The 18,544-nt window shown below is 48.9% G+C and overlaps 1 protein-coding gene across 3 annotated transcripts in view; it reads right to left on the bottom strand.

Annotated features, from left to right (window-relative positions):
- The window catches only part of LOC137437944 (uncharacterized), a 102,016-nt gene that overhangs the window by 72,939 nt on the left and 10,533 nt on the right, over nucleotides 1-18,544 (bottom strand). For all 3 annotated transcript variants that reach the window (XM_068132723.2, XM_068132722.2, XM_068132725.2), the window contains exon 2: nucleotides 911-1,225. In XM_068132723.2, the coding sequence (XP_067988824.2) occupies nucleotides 911-1,195 (285 nt within the window). In that variant the 5' untranslated portion in view covers nucleotides 1,196-1,225. The remainder of the gene's footprint in view (nucleotides 1-910; nucleotides 1,226-18,544) is intronic.

Raw genomic sequence — 18,544 nt, 5'->3', positions numbered from 1 at the left:
TTTGACGTGGCGACCCAATTTTCAATACCTTTATTCCTTATGCCGAGATACACCCACACACCAAATTAGAAGTTGGTACTACGCTTGTTTTTCCAAGATATTCATCTCACAAGGTTCAGAGATACATGGCGGCGGCCATCTTGGATTTTGACGTGGCGACCCATTTTTCAATAGCGTTCTTCCTTATGCTGAGATACACCCACACACCAGATTAGAAGTTGGCACTTCGCTTATTTTTCAAGATATTTCGCTCACAAGGTTCAGACATATATATGGTGGCGGCCATCTTGGATTTTGACGTGGCGACCCAATTTTCAATAGCCTTCTTCCTTACGCCGAGATACACGCACACACCAAATTAGAAGTTGGTACTTCGCTTGTTTTTCAAGATATTCATCTCACAAGGTTCAGAGATACATGGCGGCGGCCATCTTGGATTTTGACGTGGCGACCCAATTTTCAACAGCCTTCGTCCTTGTGCCTAGATACACACGCACACACCAAATTAGAAGTTGGTACTTCGCTTGTTTTTCAAGATATTCATCTCAAGGTTCAGACATACATGGCGGCGGCCATCTTGGATTTTGACGTGGGTTGCACCCACAAACCAAATTCGAAGGCGGTCCTTCGCTTACGCACGCACGCATGCCCGGATGGACAGACGGACACACGGACGGAGGGGAAAACCATAGTCCCCCTTTCGCTCCGCGGTGCGACGGGGCACAATAACAAAACTTCAGTTTGGTCGATGAATCGTGATCCCTCATCAAAACAGAAGGGGATACTTGAGCCCTGAGTGGACGCAGTTCCACCTTCTGAAAATCGCATATGGAGATAACACATGAAATTTTAATGGAGAGGAGGACATTCGGCATACCTATGATAAAACCAAAAGTGTCGCAATCCTTACTCTGTGAGGAGGGGATTGAGGCCGCAGTCTCTGTGGTGATGGATCGTCATACTCTCTGTGGTGTCTCCAGGTGTCCTTTGGTTCTCGTTCCAAGTCCTTATAGACGTGTAGCTTGCTGGCTTTTCCCCGGGAATGGTGATGCATATCCAGGTGGTGTGGTATCTTCTTATATCGATCCTCGGGCGTCAACTTATAGTGAGATCGAGAAAGTCGCTCCGGAGGACTGCGACTTCTCAAACTGTGATCTTGGTGTGGGTAGGGGTCTTTATAATGTCGTCGATACATATCTAATGGACTCGATCACTCTTGATCAGTCTGCGGAACACATAAAATGTCATGATAATCATAGAATTAGAAAGACATGTAAAGTTATACTGTACAGGGTGGGCTATATGTGACGTTACTCCCATGCATATTTTTATTTCAGCGACTAAAATTTATTCCACACGTGTTCACATGTCATAAACACAAAGTGACATGAAGCGTGAAACAAGAATTTTTTTAAATGTTTCAAAACACCCACTTGACATGTACAGCAATCTAGTGCAGCAATAGAAGGCCCAAAAGTCTGTATTTTTAGAGTTACCCAAACCAAAGGTAAAAATTTGTCCTGATGGACAACATCAAAGCCTACGGTCGGTCTCAGCACATATAATCTGCATGATGACGTTGCTCTGGAACCTGAGCGAGCGGATAATTTCACGTTTCCATAGCAACCTACTTAGTGACAGCCATGCCAGTGTTAATGAACCCAGCACCCCCATCTTGAAACTTGGCATAATGCTACACAATACATTGTTGCATGACTTTCTGAAGTTGTGATGTGTCACACCTAAAACCCATCATATATGTTATATTTCCTCTCATCTTGATAAATTCCTCAAATAATATTATATCCGACTGTCCCAAAACAAGGATACAAACAGTGTGTACATGGCATTACATAGATTTACACCAGTTACATTGGAACCCTCACAATCCAGCAAACAGCATTTTCGAAAATTGGTTTCCAAGTATGTTCACATGGAAATCCGAAGATGAAAATCCACCTATTAGATGTTTTTCTGTACATGAGTAGTTAATTAATCCTTCTTAATGACTAATTACAGGACGGCATCGAGGTACGCACACTCGCCTCTCAGATGTCAAGCCTGGGTTTGAATCCCAACCCAACTATAAACTGCCAGTTCGGTGTTTCACAGGCAGACCGATTCATCAATGTGTGTGTCGTCCCTCAGATAGACGTTAAAGTGGGAGTCCTGTCTGCGAGCATGGACTGGTGGACAGCAAAGATCCCATGGTGTCCTTCACAAAGACTCGGTGAGCTATCGCCGGCACCATGGCCTGGCCAGCCAGTCCATGACAACTCGGATAATAGTGGCCATTAAAGAAGAAGAATGACTAATTAGCGCGTGCATGTCTGCCCAGCCAGCGTGTTTCTGTGTCAACGTCTTCTCGATCTTCATACGTTTTGCCATCCAACATCCAACCAATAGCTTTATCCACTGTAGGCAAAATACTTGCTTGGACTCTATTTTGGGTCTGAACTCGTATTATTTATGAGGTGCTGAAAAGCCATTGCATGGACATTACCTTCTCTACTCATTCTTCTTCTGGCTCCTATGTTTCGTGTGATAATGTGCAAGGTACAGCAGTTTCTCTTCCTATGATAGAAGGCCTCCATAAAGCAGTTTCTCTTCCTATGATAGAAGGCCTCAACTACACCACAGGTCACCATTAGCAACCCCTTGCAACAGAGTTATCATTTCGCTCTTCGGTAGTCAGCAGGCTTTAGTGTCCATATATTTTTACTTGATTCTTTGCTAACTCCACCACGGACCAGGCTGCACGTCTTTTACAATGGCAGATTTCACCACAAATGAAGTTTTTCCAGTCGAATATTTTTCGCTTGTCACTGATCTAGCAAGGCATTTACTTGAACTACCTTCACATGCATGCTCACTACACCACCACCATTACTTGATTTACCATCACCTTTGGTTAGAGAGGCCTTACGTTTCTCCATAGCCCTTTGTACATGCGTTTTACTTCAGTAAGTTGATCCACAGTTTCTATGATAGCGAAAGGTGACTACCATTTAGGATTTGCTGCTCATGCTCTAAAATTTGTCTTGCTTTTTGGAGAGCCTAACATCAAATTCAGAAGCCTTCCTTAGAATGTCTATACGTCACAGCCCACGTGACCACTTAAAGCACCTTATACCTGAAAACAAATAAATCAACATTGTTAGGTGGCACGTTAGTTAACATTTATTTCTTCAGCAACGATTTAATGGGTAACAGCATAATATATGCAAAATGAGTTGCCTCGAGTGACACATTTTCAGCACTACACATGCCAGATAATATTTCACCCATGCTCACAATATTGTATGCACAGACGATGAAATCTGTGCATCAAGAAAAGGTAATTTTATAGTGTAAGACTCAGCATGAGATGCAATGTTGATGTAGAACAGCTAAACCTTGTCCAATGTTAACGCAGTCATATTAAGGGCAAATAACCCTGTACCAGTTCTGTGCAGCAAAAAATTCCAAGAAAAACGCATAAATATTGTCGTGTTCCTAGCGATTAAAATCTTGACCAGGAAACAAATTAGCTGAGCAAGGTTTAACTCCGAGGCGACAATCAAATGCGGACTTTATACACGTAGGGGAAGAAAGGGAGAAGGGGTAACTTAAGAGCTTACCTGTGGTCCGCTGGCAGTTCCCAAACCTGTAGAAAATAACTTAAACAAAAACAGATTTAGAAATGTACAAAAATAACAAAAGGGTTTATTAAAAGAAATGCCGAAAACAAGAAGGTATACTAAATTCCGAAACGGGACGTCCCCCCACACCAGACTTAAGACACAGGCGAAGGATTAAAATAAACTGAAAAATAAAATTGTGTGGTTTATCGTGCATTTAGCTCTGATCAGCTCGGAGGGGGGGGGAGAGGTCTCGCCAGGAGTCGCCAAGGCCCCGGAGGTCCGTGCGCGGGAGCACACCCAGAAGGCCTCGAAACACCCTTGTTCACTAGGCTTCGTCACGCCGCAGCGGCAAGCCGCGCTCTTCCACACGGAGAACCGCAGTTCCCGGGCCGCGGCTCTTCCTGCGGCCTCTGCACGTCTCCCGATGGCGTCTCTGAACACGGTCGATCCGATCGCTTCCTGGAGCCCGTCGTCCACGCACAATCGTTCGCGTGGTCCAGAACATGAGCAGGCACAAGAGCGAGAAGGAGAAGAAAGCAAGATAGGCAAGAGAGCAAGGGCGCAAGAGGGAAAATGCCGGTTAGAGTTCTTTTAATGTCCTGCTCTGACGTCATCGGCCCTTTTCTTCCAATCTTCGCAGGCCAACACCACAGGACCAGCTCCCCACCAATCAGCGCGCAGTCCGCCTTCTGACGTCGTCGGTCGTGCCTTGCCAATCAGCGTGAGGCTTCCTACTCGCCCTTCTCTCTACCAATCAGCAAGTTGCTTCTTACTCTGCCCTGGTCAATCACGGCTCCTCGGGGCGTGTCTTCGGCCTGGTCGACCTTGGTGGTGATGTAGCGGGTTGCCGCCCATTGGCAGTGCTCAGAACTGGCTTCCGGTTGGTTATTATTATTATTTAGTGGACTTTAATGGGCAATTCTAACTAGTGTTTATGGTGCGGTGCCAAAAGAGACAAAGGATAAATCACCAAGGGTAAGACGTACAAGGGATAATTTATCCTTATTCCCTACGCACTAATTAACATTCCCCGCCCCCTCGTGATGAGGACAAAAATACAACTTAGTCCGACATCCAGGCTAAACAAATTCCCTGCTTATTACATGGTGGTTCTTCTTCTTCACGACATCGGAGCACGCTACCTATACACATTTACCTGGTCCAAAGTCATCACTACCCCACCGACATAATATTTTTCTTTTATACAAAAGAGAGTTTTAAGCTAGTAGAGCATCCACTTAAAATTTGGTTTGAGTTACTCAAAAAATGCGACCTTTGATGTGCTGCAGCCCGAATACTTCATCAGCAATGCCTAACAAGTACAAGCTCCAAACAAATAGCTAGTGCAAGGTGGCTGAAGGTTGTTTGTGAACATCGCAAAGGTAATAACTCTATATAGAGAGCTGTACTCATGGACATCTCAGAAGGTAAAACGCTTATAATGCAACTACACCAAGTCTTGAACTCATGTATATTGCCCATACAAGTTTGTTGCCAAGGTGGTTTTCCTTCGGTTTTATAAAAAATCTCTATACATTTTTCAAATATGGGTCAAAACTAACCTTCTCTAGACATTCCATCATAAAGGGTCACTCCATGTTTTCAAAGTTCATATATACAATATATACAATCCTAGTTTTGTCTGGATTAGAATAAAGTCAGTCAGTGACTCACTGTAATAACTACCACAGGGAAGTCATGTGTAGTACTGTGGTGCAGTGTTTTCCAATGTAACTCGTCATATACAGTGCATTCAGAAAGTATTCAGACCCCTTCACCTTTTTCACATTTTGTTATGTTGCAGCCTTACACCACCGGTCAAAAGTTTTAGAACACCTCAATTTTTCCAGTTTTTATTGAAATTTACGCAGCTTAATGTCTCAATGTACTCTGAAATTAAGCATAGAACAAATAAACAATTGGAGATAAAAAAATAAATCATAGAATCATTTTGTTTAACAAATTCTAAATTTAAATTTTTGACTCAGCAAAGTAATAATAATAATAATAATGCATTTATTTTATATAGCGCTTTTCAGGAAGCCCAAAGACGCTTTGACAGAGTGCAAAACATAATGCATAGCAAAACATAAAAACAATTGCAAAAAAAGAAGAATCAATAGGGAAATATTCAAAGCACAAAGGAGGGAGAAGGAGAGGAGATCGTCAGGGGTTAGATGCTGTGGGTTAAATGTTGAATGCAGTGTTGAACAGGTGGGTCTTGAGTGATGTTTTGAATGTGGTGAGTGAGGAGGAGTCTCTGATGGTGTGAGGTAGCGAGTTCCAGAGGGTGGGAGCAGTGATGGAGAAGGCCCTGTCCCCCCAGGATCTAAATTTGGTCCGGATGGGGGGGGGTCAGGAGGTTGGTACCAGCAGAGCGGAGGTTGTGGGTGGGAGTGTGTCTGGAGAGGAGGTCAGCCAGGTAGGATGGGGCCAGGTTATGGAGGGCTTTGTAGGTCAAGAGGAGGATTTTGTACTGGATTCTCTGGGAGATGGGGAGCCAGTGAAGCTTGTAAAGGACGGGGGTGATGTGGTCACGGGTCCGGGAATGGGTGAGTAGACGGGCAGCGGAGTTCTGAATGTATTGGAGTTTATTGGTGATTGTTGAGGGTGAACCATAAAGGAGGCTATTGCAGTAGTCCAGACGGGAAGTGATGAAGGCGTGGATGAGGGTTTCTGCAGCCACGGAGGAGAGGGATGGACGGAGACGGGCGATGTTTTTCAGGTGAAAGAAGGCTGTCTTTGTGATCTGTTTAGTGTATTTGTCGAAGGAGAGGGTTTGGTCAAAGATGATGCCAAGATTCCGGATGTGAGGGGAGGTGGATACTGGGAAACCGTCGATGTTGAGGGCAAAGTTATGAGTGGACTTGGTGAGCGTTTCTGGGCCAATGATGATTATTTCAGATTTATCACAGTTAAGTTTGAGGAAGTTGATTTGAAGCCAGGATTTTATTTCAGTGATGCAGTTTGTCAGGATAGAGTGGGTGGCGGTGGAGATGGACTTGGTGGAGATGAAAAGCTGGATGTCATCGGCAAAGCAGTGGAATTGGAGACCATGACGGCGGATTAAGTGACCGAGGGGGGACAGGTAAAGGATGAAGAGGAGGGGGCCAAGAACTGAACCTTGGGGGACACCTTGGGGGAGGGGAGCAGTAGGGGATTTGCAGTTATTGATGGAGATGAACTGACGTCTGTCAGAGAGGTATGATTTAATCCAAGAGAGGGCAGTGCCGGTAATGTTAAAGGTGGTTTCAAGTCGGGTGAGGAGGATGGTGTGATCGATGGTGTCAAAGGCGGCGCTGAGGTCGAGGAGGATGAGAATGTTGAGGTTGCCAGCGTCAGAGGAGAGGAGAAGGTCGTTGGTGATTTTGAGGAGAGCAGTTTCAGTACTGTGGTTGGAGCGGAATCTGGATTGGAATGTTTCATACAGGTTATTGGCAGAGAGGTGATGTTTGAGTTGAGTGGCTACAGCGCGTTCCAAAACCTTTGACAGAAAGGGTAGGTTGGAGATGGGTCTGAAGTTATTTAGGGTGTCAGGGTTTAGTCCAGGTTTTTTCAGAATGGGGGTAACAGCAGCAATTTTGAGGGATGGTGGGACGATGCCTGTAGACAGGGAGGAGTTTATTGTTGCAATGATAAGTGGAGAGAGAGAGCAGGAAGGGAGGCCTTGACAAAGCTGGAAGGGATGGGGTCAAGAGTGCAGGTGGCAGTTTTCATTCCGATGAGGAGTTCAGAGAGGTCAGTAGGGGAGACTGGGGAGAATTGAGACAGGGGATGGCAGGATAAGGGGGGGCAGGTGGTTTGAGGGGGAGCGGGTGCGGCGGTGGTCAAGCTGTTGTAGATGTTTTCAATTTTGCGTTGGAAGAATGAAAGGAAGGAGATGCAGTTGTCTATTGTGAATGACTGGGTGGTGGTGTTCAGGGGGCTGAGGAGTTTGTTTATTGTAGAGAAGAGTGCTTTTGGGTTTCCGGAGCCAGAGTGGATAATTTGAGAGTAGTAGGCGGAGCGGGCGCGGGAGAGGGCATCTTTATAGTGTTGTATGTGGTCCTTGTCGGCCTGGGAGTGAACTGTGAGACCTGTTTTATTGCGGAGTCTTTCAAGTTGGCGAGCACGAGTTTTCATCAGGCGGAGTTCAGGGGTAAACCAGGGAGCAGAATGGGTGAAAGAAACTGTTTTGGTTTTTATAGGCGCAAGTTGGTCAAGGCAGGAGGAGAGAGTGTGGTTGTAGTAGTCAGTGAGGTCAGAAGGGGTGTGGAGGTCAACAAAGGGAGAAGTGGACATTTTTTCAGAGAGGGTCGATGAGAATGAGGTAGGTGAAAGAGCGTTTAGCTTACGGAAGTTGATAGTGCGATAATGCCTTGGTGCTGGGGTGGGGATGTTGATGGTCAGAGTGATGGCTAGGTGGTCAGAGAGAGTGAGGTCGGAGCCAGAGAGATGGTGCAAAATTAGACCAGTAGAGCAGACAAGGTCCAAAATGTGACCACGGTTATGGGTAGGAAAGTTGACATGTTGAGTGAGGTTAAAGCAGGTGAGTAAATCAGTGAAGTCAGTGGTTAGCGTGGAGTCAGTGGAGTCCATGTGGATATTGAAATCACCAAGGAGGAGGATTGAGGGGGAGAGGGAACATAGCTGGGTCAGAAAGTAGGAGAAGTCAGACAGGAATGATGGGTGTGGTTTGGGAGGGCGGTAGACAACAGCCATGACTGACTGTGTGTGACCAGAGTTTAAAAGCCAGGTGTTCAAATGATGGAGTAGATGAGATGGAGATGAGGTTGGTCTTGATGTCTTGTCGGTGAATAACGGCAATTCCACCACCTCGGCCCTCCGAGCGTGGTTTATTGATGTAAGAATATCCATTGGGTGTGGTGAGGTTGAGCGTGTATTTGTCCAGTGGTTGTTGCCAGGTCTCAGTGAGACAGAGAAAGTCCAGTTTATTTTCCAGGATGTAGTCGTTCAGGATGAGGCATTTGTTGTTGAGGGACCGGGTATTGAACAGGGTGAGCTTGATGTTGTTTTGTACGGCGGGTATGAATCCAGGTGATTTGGCCAGGGTTCGCAGACAGGAGGTGCGATTTTGTGCGTTGTTGTGACCAGGTGTGTTGGGACGATGAGTGGGAATGCGCTGAGCCGACCAGAGGATGGGGATGGAGTGACCTGATTGTAAATAAACAAACTTACGACCGGAGCCACGGTGAATGTACCTGGGTCGACGCAGGAGTCCATTCGATTTGATTGCAGAGATGCATGATGGGGTGGAGCGGGTTTTAAGCAGGAGAAGCCTTGCGGCGGAGTACCGCAGAGCCATGCCAGCAGGAGCGAAGGGACGAGCACGAGGCCAAGGGTGAGGAGGCGAAACAATCGTCACAACCCACGGGAGTGGGCCCGAGGAAACAGCGAAGGAGCCGAGCAGGTGAAGCCAGGAGCAGAGCCGGGACCATGCAGAGGGCAGACAGGAGCGAAGAGACGAGCACGAGGCCAAGGTTGAGGAGGCAAAGCGGCAAATGCAGCGGCAAACGACCGCCGCCGCTAATCAAGATCACGGCGGCAAACCGCCACCACCGCCGCTGCAAACAATGGGCACAACCCACGAGAGTGAGCCCGAGGAAACAGCAAAGGAGCCGAGCAGGTGAAGCCAGGAGCAGCAGAGCAGAGCCGGAACCGTGCAGAGGGCAGACTCAATGGCCAAAAATCCGCCACGACCACCAGGAAAGCAAGATACGGCCAATGGTCCAGTCAGATAAGTGGCGAGCAAGTGACGCCAGCGTCCTCTCACGACCGGACCGGAAACGAGTAGCCACCTTTTGCAGATATAACCGCCGAACACACTCGTGGCATTCTTTCAACAATGGAAATCAAATATTGTTCGGGAAGTTCTTCCCAACACTGTTGCACAAGTTCCCACAAATGTGTTGCACTTGTAGGTTGCTTTGCTTTCACCCTTCTGTCCAGTTCATCCCAAACCAGCTTGATGGGGTAAAAGTATGGAGACTGTGCTGGCCATTCCATTATTTGAAGCCTACCGTCTTGTTCTTTTCCTCGAAGGTAGTTTTGACATAGCCTGGAGGTGTGTTTTGGGTCATTATCTTGCTGTCGGATGAACCCCTGACCAACTAGGTGTATACCAGAGGGTATTGCATGGCGCTACAAAATGCTGTGGCAGCCATTTTGGTTCAAGGTGCCAGTCACTCTGTGCAAGTCGCCGACTCTGGATCCAGCAAAAGAGCCACAGCCCATCACGCTTCCTCCTCCATGTTTGACAGTTGGTGTCACACACTGAGGAACCAACCTTTCGCCTACTCGACGGCGTACAAAAACCCTGCATGATGAACCAAATATTTCAAATTTTGATTCATCGGTCCATAAGACCTTCTTCCAGTCTTCAGTAGTCCACTGGTGGTGCTTCATGGCCCAGGCAAGCCTCTTTTTCTTATTTTGCCATCTTAGCAATGGCTTTCTTACTGCCACTCGACCTGTCAAACCTGCAGCTCGAAGTCTTCTCTTCACAGTTGAAACTGAGACTTGCTTACTTCGCCCAGTGTTGGACACATGATAGACACATGAAAGCCCGCTTGGTGTTTGCAAAAAAGCACCTAAAGGACTCTCAGACTGTGAGAAACAAGATTCTGTGGGCTTTCATGTGTCTTTCACTGAGGAGAGGCTTCCGTCTTGCACTCTGCCATAAAGCCCAGATCGGTTCAGTGTTGCAGTGATGGTTGTCCTTCTGGAAGTTTCTCCCATCTCCACACAGGATCTCCGGAGCTCAGCCAGAGTGACCATGAGGTTCTTGGTCACCTATATTACCAAGGCCCTCCTCCCCCGATTGCTCAGTTTGGCCGGGCGGCCAGCTCCAGGAAGAGTCCAGGTTGTTCCAAACTTCTTCCATTTAAGAATTATGGCAGCCACTGTGCTCTTGGGAACCTTCAATGCAGCAGAATTTTTTTTTGTAGGCTTCCCCAAATCTGTGGGGAAGATTTTCTCTTTGTCATTATGGGGTATTGAGTGCAGATTGATGAGGGGAAAAAAATGAATTTAAACGATTTCAGCATAAGGCTGCAACATAACAAAATGTGAAAAAAGTGAAGGGGTCTGAATACTTTCTGAATGTACTGTATAGTTAACTAGGAAGAGTACCTGTCCCAAGTGACAGGAAAGGTGAGCCAAAGTATCCGACCCAATGATAGGATACGTTTAAGTTCATCTATCAATTTAAATAACATTCAATGGACTTTATAAAGGTTAAATCTATAAATTGATATTAAATCTATCTGCCATGATCTTTCCTGGGAAAACCACATTTCCAAGCTGGCCTCCAAAGCCAGTCGCCGACTGGGCATCCTCCGTCGTGCGAAGTCCTTCCTTGGCACACCTGAGCTCCTCACCACATACAAGGCTTTCATCCGCAGCTCAATGGAGTACTGCTCTCCCCTCTGGGCTGGTGCTCCTGCCTCACACCTAGCTCGTCTTCACGCTGTTGAAATCAAAGCATTCAGAATCATTGGAATCTCCTGCGATGAAGCTGATTCTGAGGGCCTTTCTCTCACTCACCGCAGGCAGGTTGGTGATCTTTCCGTCTTCTACAGACTCCTCTCCGGCCTTGCTCCCCCAGCTCTCTCTGGGCTCTGTCCCCCAAATATTCCTACAGGTCGCACAAGATCTGCCAGCAGCCCTCTTATGGTTAAACTGCCAAAATCAAGACTCTCTACTTACCTTCACTCCTTCATTCCTCTTTTCTCCCACCTCTGGAACAATCTCTCTCACTCTCTTCAATCCCACTCCTCCCTCCAGGTCTTTAAAACAGCTGTTCACCACCATCTCTTATCTTCCCCCATCCAAAACCTTGATCTTTTCTACCCCCGCTAATTTCACCCGAAATCCACTTTTTTGAAATACCAACTTCTTTCCTGGAAGTCCTTGGTGTCCTTGTGTTTTATACTTCTCCCAACCCCCTCCCCCTTCCAACGCCTCCTCCCCCCACACATCTCCCGATGTCCCTGCTCTCAAATGTTGTGTTTGTGTGCTTCCCCTTCTCTCCCCATCTTGTCTACCGCTCCCCTTTTTATATACTTTGTTTGTTTGTCTGTTTGATTTTTTGTGTGATAAATGTTAGCTCTTTCACGAGCCTCGATTCTGTATACAAAAACAAACAAAAAAAAAAGTGTCACACTCTTGGTTTCACTCAGAACCAAAACTCAGCTACTTATACCGCCCACTGCGAAATGGTGGTGCCACATCAGATTGTGGAAGTTCGATTTGTCTAAAAAGATGGCAAAATATCCTGGTTGCAAAACAAAATTTGGCATCAACGTCTTTTCAAAAGTGAATGTTGAACTTTTCAAATGCAGCGCGGGAAGTGACCGCGATAAACGGAAGACAGACGAATGCACAGCCAGACACCACAGTTCGCAATAGATGACCACAATGTATAACTGTTACGGGGTCCCCCCCCTTACCTCTGGTCTCGGTCGACCTCCGAACCCCGAGAGGGTCCCCGGCAGAAAGATGTGTTATCCTTGGTTGAAATCAAGCAAATAATGAAACCCTCAATGGAACCAGCAAAGGAAACAGTCAAATCAATTATGCAACCACACCAGGTTATGAACGAACAATAATATTGTTGCGGATATGAGGCCTGTATTTTTTTTGATTGTGTTGTATTGTGGTAAATTGGTGATGATTATTGTTTATTCTGCGCCCCCCTGCCTCCGGAGCTGTGTAAAGGTGAAAGGGCATCCCATAATTAGTCCACAAGCATACACGTCAGCCAATAATAGAATACCCCTGTTTGATAGTTATATCTTATTCTGTGTTTTAGAGTAAGGCTGTGTCTCCCATTAATTGAAGTACTCCATTGCACCAGTGAAAGAGAATAGATCCCCTTTCATTTCACATCCCCTTTCGTCATTGCCGAGCCTCGATTGCCAATTACCTCCCCTCCAAAACCACCATTGAACAAGTGCCCGCCCGTCGTCATCAAGGGGGGAGCCAGAGGGTCGCATGACCAACCAGGGCCGAGGTGAGCACACCGATGGGCGTGTCCTGAAGGCCGGCGGCTTGATCGCTAGAGGCGCTATAAAGGCGCGCGCGCAAGTGGCGTGAGAGAGTCAGAGTCAGTCAGTGGAGTCGGTGGTCAGTTGGTTGCGTTGGTTGCGGTGAGGAGTCGGTGGTGGTGGTCAGTGGTTGCGTTGGTTGCGGTGAGGAGTCGGTGGTAAAGAGTGAGTGGACCAAGAAAGAGTTGAGGGTTTGGACCAGACGAGTCGGACAAGTCCTGGGAAAGCACGCGACGTCCACAGCAGCCACAACAGCAGCTTGGGGCCTGAACGGCGGTTTTGAGCAGGGCCGCAAAGGAACGGCGGCTGCTAAACGCGCCGAGCGTGCTGCAGGACCCCCTTGGACCTTCCTCTCCCTCCAGCCATCCACCTCCTGCCTTTCCACCCTTCTTGTGTACGTGAGTTTGTTTTGTTTGTTCTGTCCCTGGGTTAATTAAGTCTGTATAAGCTAGTATTTGCACTGTGTCACGTAAATAAACGTGACTGCTTTCCTTTTGCTTGTGTAAATAATAAATCCAATCACTCTTCTGTCCGTCTTCTCGTTTTATTCCCTTTCCTCTTTGCATTTCGTCGTTTTAGTCTTTTCCCAGATTGGGCAGCTGCAGTGCGATACGGCCAAAGTTCTGGGTGAATCGGGTGAGTCGGGGAACAACTGTTCGGTCGCGGAGCCTTCGTTCGGCAAAGTAACATCTAAACCGCGATCAGTAACAATATATTAATAAATTACACAACAAGAGCCATACAACAATGGGGGCAATCACCCCTACTACCAAATCTTACGGTGGTAACCTTATCCAGCCCCGTAACGCCAAACTCACGGCACCTCCCCAATGTCTCTGCACCCCTCCAAGGCGAAGTCCCAATGTCTCTGTGCGCTCCCGCGATCGGGGAGTCAACGCCCGATCAAAGTCAATTGAGGCGTAGGCGATCGAGGCCACGTTGTTCAGCACCCCGCAATGCAGCGGTGGAAAGGAACCTCACAAAGACGCGCTCCGACGTACACGTTGCGGTTCAATCCGCGAGCGTCCGTATAATTCTCAAGTGCCCTTTCTGGCACAGCCGTCCCCGGCAAACCACCGGGGAATAATGCCCAGCCGACACGACCAAAACCGGTTCACTGCAGGTTGCTCGCGTGGCGAAGATGGGGGATGGCTTTCCCTCGAACCCGGGCTTTGAGGCCAGGATCCTCCGGAACCTCAATGAGGATACCCGACGACACAGGCTCCACGCACTCCGGCGATAACTCTTATCGCCCGAACTTCCCTTCAAGGACGCAAAGTTCACTCGCACTGCACGTCGAACGCTCGGTCCAGAGCTTCAACAACAACGTCTGCTCACGATCTCCTACCGCCTCCTCTTTCTCGCTCCACCTCTTCCGGTCACGATCCGGATCTCCGGCCACATTTTACCAGGATCGCTTTTAAATCTTTTAACTATAATAACCCTTTCCCTTCAACCACAATCACCAGAATACTTAGAATCAACAACAATAATCATAACAACAACCCTCAGTGCCGAATCCGTAACAATAACAGATGACCTCCCTTCCAAAGAACTTCAACACAGAAAGAGACCATTCGGCAGATCAAGCCAATGCAATGGTTGCCAACCCATGGCAGTTTTTGTATACGAAGTCAAAGCTTTGGAAAGAGCGAGTACACTAAATGGATCAAAATGCCTGCAACAGCACAAACGAAACAGTACAGAGAGGGTAGGGGGGCACCAACAGAGGAGTTGAAGGACAAAATATAGGGAGAATTCGACAAACAATAGGGTAGGGAGGAACAGGGTGGGCAGGATGGATACCTCTTCCCCCTCCCTCAAAATCCTTCCCCCCCAAACCCTCCTCCCCCCTCCCCCCCCTAAATCTTTCTGTCCCCACTAACCTCTCTCCTCCACTCCCCTCTCCCTCTCTGTCCTCCCTCTCCCTCTCTGTCCTCCACCTCCCTCTCTGTCCTGCACCTCCCTCTCTGTCCTGCACCTCCCTCTCTGTCCTGCACCTCCCTCTCTGTCCTGCACCTCCCTCTCTGTCCTGCACCTCCCTCTCTGTCCTGCACCTCCCTCTCTGTCCTCCACCTCCCTCTCTGTCCTGCACCTCCCTCTCTGTCCTGCACCTCCCTCTCTGTCCTGCACCTCCCTCTCTGTCCTGCACCTCCCTCTCTGTCCTGCACCTCCCTCTCTGTCCTGCACCTCCCTCTCTGTCCTCCACCTCCCTCTCTGTCCTCCACCTCCCTCTCTGTCCTCCACCTCCCTCTCTGTCCTCCACCTCCCTCTCTGTCCTCCACCTCCCTCTCTGTCCTCCACCTCCCTCTCTGTCCTCCACCTCCCTCTCTGTCCTCCACCTCCCTCTCTGTCCTCCACCTCCCTCTCTGTCCTCCAACTCCCTCTCTGTCCTCCAACTCCCTCTCTGTCCTCCAACTCCCTCTCTGTCCTCCAACTCCCTCTCTGTCCTCCAACTCCCTCTCTGTCCTCCACCTCCCTCTCTGTCCTCCACCTCCCTCTCTGTCCTCCACCTCCCTCTCTGTCCTGCACCTCCCTCTCTGTCCTGCACCTCCCTCTCTGTCCTGCACCTCCCTCTCTGTCCTGCACCTCCCTCTCTGTCCTGCACCTCCCTCTCTGTCCTGCACCTCCCTCTCTGTCCTGCACCTCCCTCTCTGTCCTGCACCTCACTCTCTGTCCTGCACCTCCCTCTCTGTCCTGCACCTCCCTCTCTGTCCTGCACCTCCCTCTCTGTCCTCCACCTCCCTCTCTGTCCTCCACCTCCCTCTCTGTCCTCCACCTCCCTCTCTGTCCTCCACCTCCCTCTCTGTCCTCCACCTCCCTCTCTGTCCTCCACCTCCCTCTCTGTCCTCCACCTCCCTCTCTGTCCTCCACCTCCCTCTCTGTCCTCCACCTCCCTCTCTGTCCTCCACCTCCCTCTCTGTCCTCCAACTCCCTCTCTGTCCTCCAACTCCCTCTCTGTCCTCCACCTCCCTCTCTGTCCTCCACCTCCCTCTCTGTCCTCCACCTCCCTCTCTGTCGTCCACCTCCCTCTCTGTCGTCCACCTCCCTCTCTGTCGTCCACCTCCCTCTCTGTCGTCCACCTCCCTCTCTGTCCTCCACCTCCCTCTCTGTCCTCCACCTCCCTCTCTGTCCTCCACCTCCCTCTCTGTCCTCCACCTCCCTCTCTGTCCTCCACCTCCCTCTCTGTCCTCCACCTCCCTCTCTGTCCTCCACCTCCCTCTCTGTCCTCCACCTCCCTCTCTGTCCTCCACCTCCCTCTCTGTCCTCCACCTCCCTCTCTGTCCTCCACCTCCCTCTCTGTCCTCCACCTCTCTCTCTGTCCTCCACCTCCCTCTCTGTCCTCCACCTCCCTCTCTGTCCTCCACCTCCCTCCCCCTCTTCCTCCTCCTCTCCACTCTTCCTCTACTCTACTCCAATCTTGCTCTACTCGACTCCAATCTTCCTCCACTCCACTCTTCCTCCCCTCCACTCCACTCTTCCTCCACTCCACTCCACTCTTCCTCCACTCCACTCTTCCTCCACTGCACTCTTCCTCCACTGCACTCTTCCTCCACTGCACTCTTCCTCCACTGCACTCTTCCTCCACTGCACTCTTCCTCCACTGCACTCTTCCTCCACTGCACTCTTCCTCCACTGCACTCTTCCTCCACTGCACTCCTTCCACCACTGCACTCCTTCCCCCACTGCACTCCTTCCCCCACTGCACTCCTTCCGCCACTGCACTCCTTCCCCCACTGCACTCCTTCCCCCACTCACCACTCGCTCCCCAATCACCACTCCCTCCCCCGCCCACTCACCACTCCCTTCCCCCACCCCCCACTCACTCACTCACCACTCCCTCCACCCCCACTCACACTCCCTCCCCCCCCCCCACTCACCACTCCCTCCCACCCCCCCACTCACCACTCCCTCCCCTCACCACTCCAGTCCACTCCACTCACCACCCCTTCCCCCACTCACCACTCCATCCCCCACTCACCTCTACCCCACTGCCGACCTCTCCCTCCCCCACTGCGCTCTGTCTCCCTCACTGCCCTCTCCCTCCCCAACTGCCCTATCCCTTCCCCCACTGCCCTCTCCCTTCCCCCACTGCCCTCTCCCTTCCCCCACTGCCCTCTCCCTTCCCCCACTGCCCTCTCCCTTCCCCCACTGCCCTCTCCCTTCCCCCACTGCCCTCTCCCTTCCCCCACTGCCCTCTCCCTTCCCCCACTGCCCTCTCCCTTCCCCCACTGCCCTCTACCTTCCCCCACTACCCTCTCCCTTCCCCCACTACCCTCTCCCTTCCCCCACTGCCCTCTCCCTTCCCCCACTGCCCTCTTCCCTACCCCCACTGCCCTCTCCCTACCCCCACTGCCCTCTCCCTACTGCTTTCTCCCTACCCCCACTGCCCTCTCCATACCCCCACTGACCTCTCCCTCCCCTAGAGGAGAGGAATTTGTAATTTGTGCAGGGTGCCGGCAATAGCTCGCCCACTCTTCGTGAAGACACTGTGGGGATCTTTGATGTTCATCAACTAAGGTCAGAAGACGAAACGCCCAGTTTACCAGCCTTCGGAGGGACGGCACACATGGACGATTCAACCTGATGTGAAACATCAGGATAGTTGATAACTGGATTCAAACCCAGGCTAACCTGTTTAAAGGAGTGTGTGTGTACCTCGAGGTCATCCTGTCAGCTGAAGTCGTATCTTAACGATAGGTATATTCATGACTCTTCACGACTCTTCACGACTCTTCACGACGTATCATGACAGGTGCATACAACTCAACACAACACAGAGGATTATACACACAAAGTTATGGATTATGTCTGATGAATTATTCGCAATAAGGGAATGGGAAACGGGAATGGGTTTGAAATGGGAAACTAAACATGAACGAGTCAAAACGTTTGGTGGGATTTATTTCATGTGCTTCAGTTGTAAATGTGAAATGCACAAACCGACTGTGTATAAACACAGCCTCGATTGCTTCAGAAATAGTAATAAAATAAATAATGTGGGGGATATAACAACCAATTGTCATGGGGCCCGCAAGGCTAACCCCTGCTCTAGCGGGGAAAAATGGCCTTATAATGATCATTCATATTCATTCATATTCATTCATTCATGTATAAGCACAGCCTCATTCGCTTCCAAATTTTTTTTTTTTTAATGCAGGCAGTGCATAGATACAGAAAGCTGGCTTGATTGCTTGATGCTACAAAAAATAACAACTGGGATTATGTAACAAAGCCAAACCATTGCTGTTGCTTGTGATACAGATAGCAAGCCAGTGTGGATATAATACAGCCAATAGCTTGGATTAATTCCAATTCCACTGTGACAAAGGAATTATCCTATAGACCACAAGGCTTTAAGTCGACACAAACTGTGACTCAGAACGCTTGAGGCGGATGGGCTGCAACCTTTCGACATTTGAAGATGCTTTTAATAGTCACCGTTGGTCTTTTTCACACTGATGAGAAAAGCTATTGGGAACTCATGGCGATTGTGAATACAACACTTCTGTTTGGAGCTGTTTTACCTCACGTCCGTCCCGTGGAGCATATCATTTATTTTTACATCAAGCAAAAAAAAAAAATCCCCAATTATTTTTTGATTCCATTATATTCCGACATAATTATTTAGGCCATGACTTCCAATCGTAAAAATATCAAATCAGATTTCGAATATCAGCTTTTAATAATCAGTTTGTGTGGTCGTACAGATTCTATCCCCCTTCATCGGGATAGGTTTTAAAGGCCAATCTTTTAACAGTTCACTACGATCTATTTTGAGGATAAAATAAAGTTGCAAAATATTTTCCTTTCAAGAGTAATGATGTCTTTTCTTTTGAAATTACTCCAAACCCTGGTGGCATCTGGTCAAAT

Source organism: Myxine glutinosa, chromosome 12 (assembly GCF_964187855.1).
Source record: "Myxine glutinosa chromosome 12, kmMyxGlut1.1, whole genome shotgun sequence".
Lineage (NCBI taxonomy): Eukaryota > Metazoa > Chordata > Myxini > Myxiniformes > Myxinidae > Myxine > Myxine glutinosa.
This window is presented reverse-complemented; position numbering and strand designations above follow the sequence as displayed.